The 14,688-nt window shown below is 40.9% G+C and overlaps 1 protein-coding gene across 2 annotated transcripts in view; it reads right to left on the bottom strand.

The window, feature by feature from the left end:
• The window catches only part of SLC27A2 (solute carrier family 27 member 2), a 53,940-nt gene that overhangs the window by 32,422 nt on the left and 6,830 nt on the right, over positions 1 to 14,688 (bottom strand). Inside the window, exons 2-3 of one of the 2 annotated variants that reach the window (XM_002825436.5) lie at positions 6,040 to 6,249; positions 1,062 to 1,220 (exon numbers count right to left, since the gene is read on the bottom strand). In XM_002825436.5, coding sequence (XP_002825482.3) covers positions 1,062 to 1,220; positions 6,040 to 6,249 — 369 coding nt within the window. The remainder of the gene's footprint in view (positions 1 to 1,061; positions 1,221 to 6,039; positions 6,250 to 14,688) is intronic. The other variant, XM_054531456.1, reaches the window with a different exon arrangement.

The raw sequence follows: 14,688 nt of genomic DNA, 5'->3' as shown, positions 1-14,688 counted from the left end.
GGATTTCAACATACACATTTTTGGGGGACACAAATATCCATCCATAACATGCATGCATATACACACATGCATATATGTGTGTGTATATACATATGTGTATATATTTTTATATATACATATATGATTATTTAAAATGAAATGCCACATGAGAGAAAAAGTTGTTTTTTAGCTCAGTCAGAAAGTTACATATAGCTTCCTGGAAGAGGTGGCTATTGAACTTTGCGGTAACGTATACAAGTGACATGAATCCTCCTGGAAGGAGAGAGGATGGCAACTCCAATTTGAATAGTAAAGTCTGAGAAGGAAAGAGAAGAGATGGCAAGCCAAGTCAAGTATTCTGATGGAGTTGCCATCTTCTCTCCTTCTAGTAGAGCTGAAAAGCTATGGAAATGGGAGATTACAGAAGAGTGCACACAACTGAAGAAGTTTAAAGCTGGTGGAGATTAACATGCAAGTTTCTAAAGATGGAAATGACATGACATAGAATCTAAGACTCAAGTGTCATAACCTAGATAAATTTTTTTTTTTAAGTCGAGGTCTCACTCTGTCACCCAGGCTGGAGTGCAGTGGTGCAATCACAGCTCACTGCAATCTTGAATTCTTGGACTCAAGCAATTCTTCTACTTCAGCCTCCTGGGTAGCTGGGACTACAAACTTGAGCTACCATGCCTGGCTAATTTTTTTTTTTTTGTAGAGATGAGGTTTGCTATGTTGCCCAGGCTGGTCTTGAACTCCTGGCCTCAAGCAATCCTCCTGCCTTGGCCTCCCAAAGTGCTGGGAATACAGGTGTGAGCCATTGCACCCAGCCCTGAAATATTTTAAAGGAGTTTGTCTCTTGATATACTGAACAATTATAGCATTATATTATTAGATAAGCAGGCATGAAAAAACAGATTATTTTAGATGCTTGCTTGTAATATGTGATTCAAATAGCCTTATTGTTAATGCAAAATTGAAGACTGTTCCTAGCAGACAGCAATGTAGCCAAATTTTGTATTACTGTTCCTTGTGAGAAAATGTAAATGTGCACTCGCCTCCAACACTTTGTAGAAAAAGCTTACCAGCCACAATACATCCATGAATGCCAATCAATAGTGCAGCACTGTGGTAAAAGGGCAGAGTGATATAGATGACATCATCTGCCTTCAATCCGCTTACGAAAGTGAGGCCAGTTCCATACCATATGCGCTGATGAGTGATCATGGCTGCTTTTGGAAGACCTTTGCAAATATACAAGAGAAGGCATGAGTTAACCAAGATTGGGCATTTACAGTGTAGGAGAGAGATCTGGCTTAGGAAGATTCATCATCCTGTGTTTTGAGAATTGCACTGGGAAGGGCCATGACCAGTTAGACCAGGAGTTGACAAATTTTTTCTATAAAGGACCAGAGAGTAAATGTTTTAGGCTTTGTGGGTCATACAATCTCTGTTGCAACAACTGAACTCTGCTATTGTAGTCAAAAGCAGCCATACACATACATAAATGGAGTGTGGCTGTGTTCCAATAACACTTTATTTACAAAAACAGGTGGGAGGCTGTATTTGGCCCACAAGCCATAGATTGCTAACTCCTGAGTTAGATGGTTATGACAGTAATAATCTGAAGAGAAACAGAAACAGAGGAATGACTGTCCACTGAATTTCTGCTCTGTGGCTACCACTTTGCAAGACATTTTAAAAATCCATAACAAGTTTATGTATGACATAAACAGAATTATATTCTCTAATCCACAGATGTGAAGGCTGAGAGTCAGAGAGATTTCTTATATACTAGAGTTATTTTATACAAACAAAGCAAATATGAACATTTGCTTATATGTTCTTGCCTTTTCCATTAAAAAATATGCACACTTGGCCGGGCGCGGTGGCTCACGCCTGTAATCCCAGCACTTTGGGAGGCTGAGGCGGGCGGATCACAAGGTCGGGAGATCGAGACCATCCTGGCTAACATTGTGAAACCCCGTCTCTACTAAAAATACAAAAAATTAGCCGGGCGTGGTGGTGGGCACCTGTAGTCCTAGCTACTCAGGAGGCTGAGGCAGGAGAATGGCATGAACCTGGGAGGCAAAGGTTGCAGTGAGCTGAGATAGCGCCACTGCACTCCAGCCTGAGTGACAGAGCGAGACTCCATCTCAAAAGAAAGAGAAATATGCACACTCTTTTGCATGTTTTTTGTCTCTGCTGCTTAACAATGTTTATTGGAGATTTGTTCATGTTTGTACATAGAGATTTCCCTTATTTATTCATTTATTTATTCTCTTTCTCAGCTCCTTCAAGTCCTTTTATAAGTGTATTATAATTTATTTATACTATTCACTGTTACAAATGATGCTGCAGTAAAGAAGCTCGTCCAAATGGCAATTCACACTATGAATGACACCATATCTTTTGGATAAATTCACTGAAGTGAGATTGTTGTGTCAAAAGATAAAAGTTGGCCAGTTCTGTAATCCCAGCACTTTGGGAGGCTGAGGCAGGAGGATCGCTTGAGCCCAGGAGTTCAGCACCAGTCTGGGCAACATAGTGAGACCCCTCCTCTACAAAAAGTAAAACAAATTAGCTGGGCGTGGCGGCATGCACCTGTAGTCCTAGCTACTTGGGTGGGAGGATCGCTTGAGCCCATGAGGTTGAGGCTACAGTGAGCCCTGATCCTGCCACTGTACTCCAGCCTGGGTAACAGAATGAGTCTCTGTCTCAAAAAAAAGTCTTTGTAATGTTGATAGATAACTTCCACATTGCCAGTTATAAGGGCTGTCCCCATTCATTCTCCTATCAGCAATACATGAGTGTGCCTGTTTCCTCCTAGACTTGTCAATGTGTGCTCTTAAATGTTGGGGCCTTTGTCAGTCTGAAAGGTGAGAAACGGTATCTCAGTGTAGTTTTAGTACATTAGACTAAATGTGCTTGCATTTTCTTAACCATAATTTATATCTGTTTTTTGTAAGATTTTCTTCTGTAAGTGTATGCTTATATTGTTTCTCATGGAAGAACAGTTCAATTGGGGAGGGCATAAAGTCACTGGGAAGGGGACTAAGAGTTTAATATCTGAGTGGTTAAGCAGACTTCGTGAAGAGGAAGACAGATCTCTGTTGACTCAGATTCTTCAATACTTGATGGTACCTTCACCAGATATTGCCCAAATAGCAGCAACTTGTTACAAGGCAGACAAATATGGCTAGCAACCTACCATTATTGTAAACACAATTCAAAATTCATTTTCTTTGACAACGGGCCAGCTTTTTGTTTTATGTATTATTATTATTATTTTTGAGATAGGCTTTCACTCTGTTGCCAGGCTGGAGTGTAGTGGTGTTCAAGGCTCATCACAGCCTCAGGTCAAGTGATCCTCCTGTCTCAGCCCCCCAAGTATCTGGGACCACAGGTGTGCACCACCATGCCTGGCTATTTATTTATATTTTTTTGTAGAGACAAGGTCTTTCTTTACTGCCCAGACTGATCTTGAACTCTTGGCTTCAAGTGAGCCTCCCATCTTGGCCCCAAAGTGCTGAGATTGTAGATATGAGCCATCGTGCCTGGCCTCTGAATTTTTTTAAAAAGAAATGCTCATCTTTGTTGCCTTGAAGTACTTTCAGAACTTTCCTAAATTAAGGTTTTGTATTAATGAAGAAATGAGAATATCTGGTAACTATTATATAATTTTGTGCTAATGACTTCCTTTGAGGAACGGGAACATTTATTCTCCAACTGTTTAAACGAATTCTTTTAATTAATGTTTACAAGAGTAACTTAGCAATTTTTTTTTCTACAGACAGCGTCTTGCTCTGTCACTCAGCATGGGGTGTAGTGGCACGTCACTGTAGCCTCAGACTCCTGGGCTCAAGTGATCCTCCCACCTCAGTCTCCCAAGTAGCTAGGACTACAAGGTGTACCACTATGCCAGCTAATTTTTTAATGTTTTTGTAAAGATGTGGTCTCGCTATGTTGCCCAGCCTGGTCTCAAACTCCTGGGCTCAAGTGATCCTCCTGCCTTGGCCTCCCAAAGTTCTGAGATTGTAGATGTGAGCCACTGTGCTTGGCCTAGCAAATATTTGATTCAGAGAAAATGAAAAAAGTAAAATAAACACCCATCTAATTGTCTTCCAATTAAATATAAATTCTGACTTATGAGATTAAATCAGAGGATGCTCATTCTCTTTTTTCTCCCTAAAAGGGGTTTTCTTTTTTTTTCTTTTTCTTTTTTTTTTTTAAGACAGAGTCTCGCTCTGTCGCCCAGGCTGGAGTGCAGTGGCGCAATCTCGGCTCACTACAAGCTCTGCCTCCCTGGTTCATGACATTCTCCTGCCTCAGCCTCCCGAGTAGCTGGGACTACAGGTGCCCGCTACCACACCTGGCTAATTTTTTGTACTTTTAGTAGAGATGGGGTTTCACCGTATTAGCCAGGATGGTCTTGATCTCCTGACCTCGTGATCTGCCTGCCTCGGCCTCCCAATAAAAGGGGTTTTCTATTTGACTGTGAAAACATGCATTATAACAAAGTTTCATACTTGTTTACACAGTACTAAGACTAGAATTCCTCCTCACTAACCAAGGGCTCAATCCTTTCCCAAATAAACATTTACAATTTAATTTTACCATTCTATTAAGAAATGATGATAAAAGTCCCATATCTTAAGGGAGTGTCTGTATGCAGCAGAAGCAATTGGTTAATTGTGCCATCTCACCTTTCTGTTGGCCTGGCAATAAAAATAATAAAAAAAAGACAGACATTATGTTTTGGGCACCAGCTTTAATATGTCATTCCTGGCTTCCTCTCATTTACTTAAATACTTAGCAAAAGTGACTGTATGATGTGAAGTCAACAATCAGGTTAAACTCAGGTCCAGGAACTGTGAACTCAGGTGGGTGCTGAGGGCCTGTCGAGGTGAAGGAGACAGTTCCTGTCAGCTGCAGCTGAGATAAAAGGCTCAAGGAAATTTTAGCCTGGTCTATTGATTATTTAACAAGGAGAAGACCTGTATTATCTGCTTAAATTAAATTAAAATTTTAATCAAGAGAGGTAAAAGACTCATGGATTCCATTTTCCAGTAATAATAATAATAATTGGCATGCTGGGGCTGGCTTCCTGTCCTTCTTTTAAATATATCCCTCGGGCTTCATATTATTACACTTTGGTCTTCCTGGCCTGTAGTAGGCAGACACTAAATATCTATCACATGAATAAACAAGAAGGTACTGGGGTAGAGCTGTCAATTGTATGAGCTGTGGAATCAGCCTGCAAGGTGAATCCTGACAGTTCTAATGCTTACCTTGGGAAGTTCTTAACTTCTCTAAGCATCATTTTCTGAATCTCTAAAATGGAAGTAAAACTAGTACCCATGTCAAGAGTGGGGGCAGAATCTTATCAACGAGTGTTGTAAAGCTCCTAGAAGAATGCCTAGTACACACTACCCTTAATATTGCTTCTTTCATATAGCAGTGTTCCCATAACATTGTTAATTGTCAGTGTTTCTTCTTAGTGGCTCATAATGGTGCAGCTTGCAGTTGAAGGCATCCTAGATTTGATGAAATACAGTATTTTAGGCCTTATGCTACAGCCGCCCCACATCCATAGCACCAAACAGCTCCAAATCAGTGTTGCACGGGAAGATAATGGTTAAAACATTTATATAAATAGAACCCCCTCATTGTTCACTGGTCTTCTCCTGTGTTCCATTTATAATCAATTATACAGTCTATATGGACTCTGGATGTAATATAATCAAAATACAACAAGCATGAAAAAAAATTCCAACTACCCATTCAGTGCCAAATCTCATTCATCATCATAACTACTTCTGTAGTTCTTGGTTAACCTCTTTATCTGTTCTATACCAACTGGGGGAAAATATGCATAGCTTGGAGAAACCCAAATGGGATCACATGCTATGAAATAAGATCAGTTCCCACAGGCAAATAACTAAATCTCCTGAAGTATTAGTTACCCAATATGTTTTGCCAAAGAAAGAGATTTGAAAACCTGTGCCAACATTTAACTCCTTCAGATCCTTTTTTTTTGGAGAATCCCCCCTTTATTTTTACCTGTGGTTCCAGAAGTATAAATGTATAAGGCAGGAGTGGAAAAAGTGACTTCAGACCTCCATGACTCTGGGATAGGTTCGGTTGATACTTCATCTACTTTGTCCAGGAAAGAGTCAATCCCATCTGTGTTAGAAGTTCTGCTCACATAATAGATGGACACATCATCTTTTTTAAGGCTTGGCAGTATCTCTTCGACGGCTGCTTGTAGTTCTTAATAAGAAAAAAATCAAAACAAACTGAATCAGTCTATTAAAGTTCTATTAGTGCTTCAATAAGCATCATAATTTTATTTTCAGCATAATTTTTTGCTTAAATGTGTGGGCATGACAAATGATGCTTATCGTTATGCATTTTATATTATTATTATTATTTTAATGGAGATGGGGTCTATGTTGACCAGGCTGGTCTTGAACTCCTGGCCTCAAGCAATTCTCCCATCTTGGCCTCCCAAAGCGTGGGGGTTACAGGCGTGAGCCACCGCACCCAGCCCTATTATGCATTTTAAACATGAAATTTACTACATTTGAAAAAAAAATCACAAGATTCCAATATTTGAGGGAAGGTTGGGTTTTGATGGTTTCACAAGCATAGCAGATGGTTGGCTGAAATCTGTACTTCTTGTGGCAAGTGCAAACCAATGGACATATGGGCAAAACCCAAGAAATATCAGTGTATAACTGATATATATCTAAATATACTCCAGAAATAAATTTGGCTATTCCTAATATGTGCCACACAGGACTAAAGATGAAAAAAAGAGAAAATTTTAAGGAAGGAGAACAGAAATGAAAAGAAGGGAACCATGCTAATTAACAAAGATGATAGAAGCTAACTTTATGTAACAATTTTTTCTTATGCATCAGTAACAAGTAATTTCCTAGGAAGGTTAAACTGATCTGAGAAATAAGCTCTAAATTTCAAAAGCCCATTTTCTAATCTGAGGGAAAAAAAAGGCGTGATTAATTTAGAGCAGTGTTTCCCAACCTGTGGGTCATAATTACAGTAGTGGATTGTTAAAATCATTTAAACTGAGCGATATTTAAAAAAATGAAAAATACTTAAAAGAAGGAAATAGAAATTTTGAAGCACATCTTAACATAGTAAAAGGTAACAGTTCTACTGACAGTTCTGCTTATCTTGAGAAGTTCTTAACCTCTCTAAGCATCATTTTCTGAATCTCTAAAATGGAATAAAAATAGTACTCATCTCAAGAGTGGTAGCAGAATCTTATCAATAAATGTTATAAAGCTCCTTGAAAAATGCCTAGTACACACTACCCTTAATATTGCTTCTTCCAGATAGCAGTATTCCTATAACACTGTTTTAGGAACTATTCCTAATAGATGAACAGGGCTGTTCATTTTTAAAAGTTTTGTTTCAGTTAGGTGGGTGTGTGGGTACTGGGTCACGCACAAAAGTATTTCTTACTGGGTAAGGTCAAAAATGTTAAAGGCACTGATTTAATATGCAAACCACATTTCATGCTTGCTACTTGGATTTTGTGCCTTTAAGCTGTAAAGTGAGACTGCTTTTAAGCCTACTTGTCTTGAATTGTGATAACGGAAGTGAATATATATATACATATATATATATATATATATTTTTTTTTGAGACAGAGTCTCGGGTGTCGCCCAGGCTGGAGTGCAGTGGCGCGATCTTGGCTCACTACAACCTCCGCCTCCCGGGTTCACGCCATTCTCCTGCCTCAGCCTCTCGGTAGCTGGGACTACAGGCGCCCGCCACCACGCCCAGTTAATTTTTTATATTTTTAGTAGAGACGGGGTTTCACAGTGTTAGCCAGGATTGTCTCAATCTCCTGACCTCGTGATCCGCCCGCCTTGGCCTCCCAAAGTGCTGGGTAGGAAGGTGACTAAATGTCCCAGGGAATTACCTTGGGGAGGCTACACCTAATTCATCTGATATGCTTTGTTTTTCAGATGTTTGTGTATGAAACCTCCATGAAGACAAGAAATATCACCAGGATAGATGCATTTAAAATTTTAAAAAATATTTTAATCAAAAGACTCATGAACCTGGTAACAATAAATCAAATAGTACAAAAGGGTTTATAATGAAAATAAACAAGTCCTTACCCAGGCCTTCCTCACAACTGAAGCTAATGCCTAGGGGAAATCATTGTCAATTTTTTATTTATTTTATTTATTTATTTTGAGACGGAGTCTCGCTTTGTCACCCAGGCTGGAGTGCAGTGGCGCGATCTCAGCTCACTGCAAGCTCCGCCTCCTGGGTTCACGCCATTCTCCTGCCTCAGCCTCCCGAGTAGCTGGGACTACAGGCATCTGCCACCACACCCGGCTAATTTTTTTTTTTTTTTGTATTTTTAGTAGAGATGGGGTTTCACTGTGTTAGCCACGATGGTCTTGATCTCCTGACCTTGTGATCCCCCCGCCTCTGCCTCCCAAAGTGCTGGGATTACAAGCAGCAGCCACAGCGCCCGGCCCACCATTGTCAATTTTTAAAAAGCTGTTTCTTCTAGCAATTACCTCTCCATCACCAAAAAATATGCATTTCCTGCTAGTTCTTGGCCTATCAATTTTGATCCCTACTTCCATTTCACCCTGTTCATTTCTGACAGTTATTATCTTCCCTTTACATTGTCTAGGGTAATAGCATTTACATTTATTCTGATACCATTATTCTGTCTTCCTAGCTTTATGGATTTGCTCTAGAAGCTGAAAACCAATAATCAGAATCAACATAATTGTGACTATGAAAATATTCACCACATAGCCAAGTAAAGTGCTATAATTGTACTTTCTTGAACAGTTCTTTTTTTTTCTTTTGCCCCAAGAATCTTTATTCCCCTCCTTTACATTTTTTTAAAAATTTTGTCTGGTTGCTCTCTAATCCTTCAGCACTCCAGAAAGTTACCAGAAATATGACTGTTGTAGAAACGGGGGTGGTAGCATCCACTTCTGTGCCACTGCCTTGGCTCACGTCCTCATTATTTCCTACCTAGATTATTGCTATAGTCTCCTGACCAACGTCCCGCCCTTGAGTCTCTTCCTGCTCCTAATTTATCAGCTTCACTCTCATCCAACTTCTTGTTGCCACCCTGTTTAAGATCCTTCAGGGCTGTTCATCCCTTGTGATAGAATCCACTCTCCTTATTCGGGAGGACCGGAGGTCCCTCCCGGTCCCACTCCTGCTTGCTTTCTGTGTCATCTCCTACTCTCTACCTCTTGTCCTCTTTCCTCTAACCACACTGATCGATGGAAAATCCCTGAAGGTACCCATATGCTCACGTCTCATTACTTTTGCCCAGGTTGTTTCATGGTCTCTCAGCCCCTGGTCACCTGGAAAACTCCTGCTTATCCTTCAAGACTCAGTGTAGGTAGCACTTCTTTTCTGTTACCTTCCCACCCTCTGCAAAGTTAGCTGCTCCTTTCTACAGCTCCCATAGGAGCCCGTATTTACAATTATCAGGGCACTTATACACAGTATGATAGGGTTCAATTTTTTAATTTTTCTTTTGAGACAGGGTCCTGCTCTGTCTCCCAGGCTGGAGTGCAGTGGTGTGATCATGGCTTACTGCAGCGTCAACCTCCTGGGCTCAAGTGATTTTCCCATTTCAGCCTCTCAAGTAACCGGGACTACAGGAGTACCATGCCCAGCTAACTTTTTGTAGAGACGACGTCCCGCTACGTTGGCCAGGCTGATCTGAAACTTCTGAGCTCAAGTGATCCTCCCACCTCAGCCTTTCAAAGTGCTGGGATTACAGGTGTGAGCCACCATGCATGGCGGATGTGGTTTAATTCATTTTCTCCTCTATTAGACAGGGAGATCTTTGAAATTAAGATAATAATCAAATCATCTTTGCACCCCCAGAACTACTAGATAAGTGCTCAATAAATGTTTGTAATTGAAAAAAATTTGCACAAGATATGATGTTCGTGTGGAAGAGACAGAGGAATAAGCTAAAGCTGCTTAAAGGATTCAGATCTGGCAGTTGATAAACCTTTAATGAAACATAATGTAAGATGAAATAATTTCTGAGATACAAGTATGCCTTGCTTACAAGCAAGGGCCCACAGAGGCAAATTTTAAAACAACAACTCCTACTGCTAAAGAATTGTGAAATCTCCTTTCTTTCCTCCTGTCATGAGACTCAGGGTCCATAGTCAAACAATCCGTTCATAAGTTACCTGGATCCATTCTCATTCCCTCCCCCCTAACATTTATTCAACGTCTATTTAAAGAGTGTTCCCTGTGTGCCAGGCAGGTCTCTACATGCTGGATATGACAGTGAGCAAAACACTCTCCCTGTTTTCATAGAGCCCAGGTCTAATAGAGGAGAAACAAACAAACAAAAATCAAAATAAATTGCCACAGCTGTCACAACAGGGGAAGGAGAAGGTATTTGGGGAGCAGGTGGTGGTGGGAAGCAGAAAGACGACCTAGAAGAAGTGCCCTGTAAACTGAGACCTGAAAGATGAGCAGACGGTGGAGATGAAGATCAGCTGGGACTGACTAAGCCTGAGTCTGGGCAGTGGAACGGCTTATGCAAAGGCCCAGAGCCAACGCCGCCTGGGGCCCGAGTAACTAAAAGAGGTTAAAGCTGACTGGAGTGTAGAGTGGGAGGGGAATAAGGTTGGGAGAAGAGGCTGGAGACTTAGAGCGCAGGTCCCTGAGGGCCTGGCTTAAGCCAGGCAAGTGAACTGGAGGGGTACCGAGCGGAGGTAGGGAGACCAGCTGTTAGATGAAGCTTGTCTACACTGTGTAGGCAGCAGTGGGTAGAGAGAAGTGAATGTATTTAAGAGATATATGGTAGGCAGAATAGATAGGACTTAGTAATAGTCTTTTTTTTTCTCATTTTTCACCTCCAAGTAATCATCTTAATGAGGGGAAAATAGTAGGTCAAAAGGGACTTTAAGTTTTTCTGTACTTCTTCTTCTTTTTTTTTTTTTTTTAAGAAAAATGTACTCACAGCTAGCCTGGGCAACATGGCAAAACACCTCTGCAAAAAAATACACACACAAAAAAATATTAGCCAGATGTGGTGGCGCACACCTGTAGTCGCAGCTACTCTGGAGGCTGAGGTGGGAGGATCACCTGAGCCTGGGAGGTTAAGGCTGCAGTGAGCCATGATTATGCCACTGCACTCCAGCCTGGGCAAAGAGTGAGACCCTGTCTCAAAAAAAAAAATTAAAAAAAAAGAAAAATGTACTCAGGTATTAGTATGAAAAATTAATAATAATAAAAGGAAACGTAATTAAGCTGGTGCCATGCTTGATCACAGTCCAAGCAACTTCACATCATGTGTACTTCATTCGTGTTCCCAGCTGGCCCTCTGCAGGCATATAGTTTGTGATTCCTGACCTTTTATGCAAGTCATCTAATCTGAAGGGAGGGCCATTGCCCCTGCCCTACACCATTTCCTTCCATCTCCTCTAGGCTGTTGGTGTAGATTTGTTATTTGGGCAGACTTGAGTTTCCAGTGGCCTGCCAACCATATCTGGACACACTGTGGAAGCCTTTCTTCCCTTAAAGATGTAGAAAGAAAAAATTAAATTTGAAAGGAAATTCTGGATGTGAATCTACCTGTCAACTATCTAGTTGATATTTAAAGTCTTTTCTTTATTTTCTTGAGTCTTTTGTAGATATGTTTGGGCCCACATATTTTCTTTCTTTCTTTTTTTTTTTGAGATGGAGTCTCACTCTGTCACCCAGGCTGGAGTACAATGGCGCGATCTTAACTCACTGCAATCTCTGCCTCCCGGGTTCAAGTGACTCTCCTGCCTCAGCCTCCTGAGTAGCTGGGATTACAGGCGCCTGTCACCACGCCCGGCTAATGTTTGTATTTTTAGTAGAGATGGGGTTTCACCAGTTTGGCCAGGCTGGTCTTGAACTCCCAACCTCAAGTGATCCGCCCACCTTGGCCTCCCAAAGTGTTGGGATTACAGGCGTGAGCCACTGCCTGGTTGGCCTACATATTTTCTAATGTAAGCATAAAATATCTATCTACCTATCTTTTATAATTCTTATTGTAAAGTCTGCTTATCTATCAACCAGAACATATAAGCTCCTATAATTCTATTTTTCAAGGTTGGGTTCTCTGAGACTCTGAGATGTGCATGCAGGAGTGCTCTTGGGAATGGGACCTGTGAGGCTGCAAGGGAAGCAGACTGGATAGAGGGAGACATTGAACTGTAATGCAGTCACAACAGAAGCCTCCCTCAGCAGATCCTCTAATCCTAAGGTGACTCTGGACCTGGGATGCCCTTCAGAGTTGTCCCAAATTAAGGGAGGTAGGCTGTGCCTTCACACCTGCCCATTGACCAGTCCAGTGGACTCAGGCTGGGGTGGTGGTGCTTAACCTTGGGCAAAGTGTCTCTTTTCAACCAAGGACAAGTCCTGCGAGAGGTCTCAGCTGAGAGCTCCCAGCAGCTGAAGAGTGAGTCTGTCAGTCCTAAAGCGGGGATCTGGGTGGCACATCACAGCATGCACCCACCTCTCTCTTTACTAATAACAAACATTTAAAATTTTCATTTGCATAGAACTGTTGGTATAGTTTTACATAGATCACTTCACATAATTTTCATAACAACCCTGTGATATAGACACCAGTAATCTTATTTCTACAAATGAGAAGAGGCTCACCAAGTCAGTGTATGGAGGGTCACATGCAAAATGAAAAGAATCATTCTGGGCTTCTGAGAGTCACACCTCCTTGTATGAGCCATTCAGATTAAGTTCTAGCAAAGTGCCTTATTTCTTGGAAGAGGCTGGCTGCTTGGCCTTCTACTCAATGCTTGTTCAATCATGTGGATCTGCATTTAATGAGTAACATGGATGATCTTTTCTTGAAGAGCAAAACCTCAAGCTTTATTAAAAGTTTGAGTATGAGAAACAGTAGTCACAGAAAGTTGCCTGAAGGGTGTAGAACAGCTCCATCAGTCAGTTCTTCATCAGTCTAGTTTTAAGTTGTAGACTGAAATAAACCCACAGAGAAAGAGCACACACTTGGGTGTTGAAAAATCAAGTGATTACAACACTACTCCCCCATCCCCTTAAAGTCTGTTCAAAGAAAATTTTTAAAAATTAAGGTAGCATATTAAGTCTGCCCCTGCCTTTTTTTTTAAGGAAAAAGGAAGAATTTTCTGAATAAACAAGCCCATTGCTAGAAGGCAGAGAGATTGGGTAGGTGGTGGGTTGAATCAATCTTCATTACTAAGGTGTCAGGTGCTCAGGCTAAACCTGCAGCTTTCCAATAGGAAAACATTCAGTCTAGTAGCTTGTTCTGCTACTAGACTGCCTCAGTGAATGAGTAACTGACTGGATTAAACAAAACACCCCAGAAATATTTACCAAGAAGGTAAGGTCCAAAAGGAAGGTAGTGAAAGGAAATGTACTCTGATCATGAAATGGTTGGTTGATGAGCAAGTCAAGCTTGAAGGTTTATCCCTTTTCTTCATTCAGAAAAGCAACTGAAACACAAACTGGTGCTATTAATAATAGTCCTTGAAGACAATCTAAAAATAGTTCCTAAAATGCCATTTGTAACTGTAATTTTGCACCTCAATCATTGGCAGTTTGGAATAACGGTATTTTGTACAGCAAGATGATGCATATTATAATACTATATATGTAGAGAGAGACATTCATGTGCTCCTCCTTCTTCCCCACACAAAACAAATCGCCTGGAGGTCATAAAAATGTTTAAGTTCACCAGGAGTAAGCAAACGTTTAACAAGGAAATGTATACTCATTTTACATTTATGTAATTAAGTAGTAATCTCCTTGATGTTAATTTTTATTTCTCCAAGTTAAAGTTCTTGCTTATATGAACTCTTGCTTTCTAAATAGCCCTGGAATCAAAGGTAATTCCTTATCATGAGTTACCAGGTCACACAAGGCCTTACATAATTGTTAGCATTTGATATCTGTAAGCAACCATGTCATCTTTCTACCAACGATCTACTTCCCTTTTCTCAGAGGCTGTGGGAAGGTCGTTTTCAAATACTAGCACCTATTATATAGAATAATCTGAACTCTATCCTCTTTCAGATTCAATAACATTAACACCTGATTCAGAGTTTGTTTTTACCTCTTCATTCCCCGTTTCTGAAGAAAATAAAGTGCATTCCCATATATGCCGGCAAAGTGCTAGTTTTGTTCTTGGATGGAGATGTACAATCACCTCCTTTGCAAACTTTAGTTAAGAGCAGGGAAAGAAGAAAAATTTTAGAGAATATCTTTAAGCTATCTTTCCTTGGGCTACTAGGCTGGGAATCCCAGCCCTTGGATATATTAATCATTTGGTGTCTGGGTTTCTGTCCTTGTACAGGGTCCTCCACTATCCTACTCACAGGTCCTTTCCAGCCCATCCTGTGCTCACCACCTGCTTACTTGCTGCACTGAGACCCAAGGAGAGCACTGCTGTCCTACCGTGTACTGCCAGAGGGCTGGACAGAGTCATTGATTAGGAGGTAAGTAAGCCTGTGGTAGGGTAAGGCCGGGCCCGGGAGAGATTGAGTTTAAATGGATTTTTTCACATCTGATTTTGTTACATCATTTTTCAGGCCCTCATGCCCAACCCAGTGGTCCTTAAGCTTCAGGAAAGAAAGCCTGTCACAATCAACCAGAAAAATGGAACCCATTAATTCAACAGACATTATCTATTATGTA

Source organism: Pongo abelii, chromosome 16, assembly GCF_028885655.2.
Source record: "Pongo abelii isolate AG06213 chromosome 16, NHGRI_mPonAbe1-v2.0_pri, whole genome shotgun sequence".
Lineage (NCBI taxonomy): Eukaryota > Metazoa > Chordata > Mammalia > Primates > Hominidae > Pongo > Pongo abelii.
Note: the sequence above shows the minus strand (reverse complement) of the source record. Positions and strands in the feature narration are given on the sequence as shown.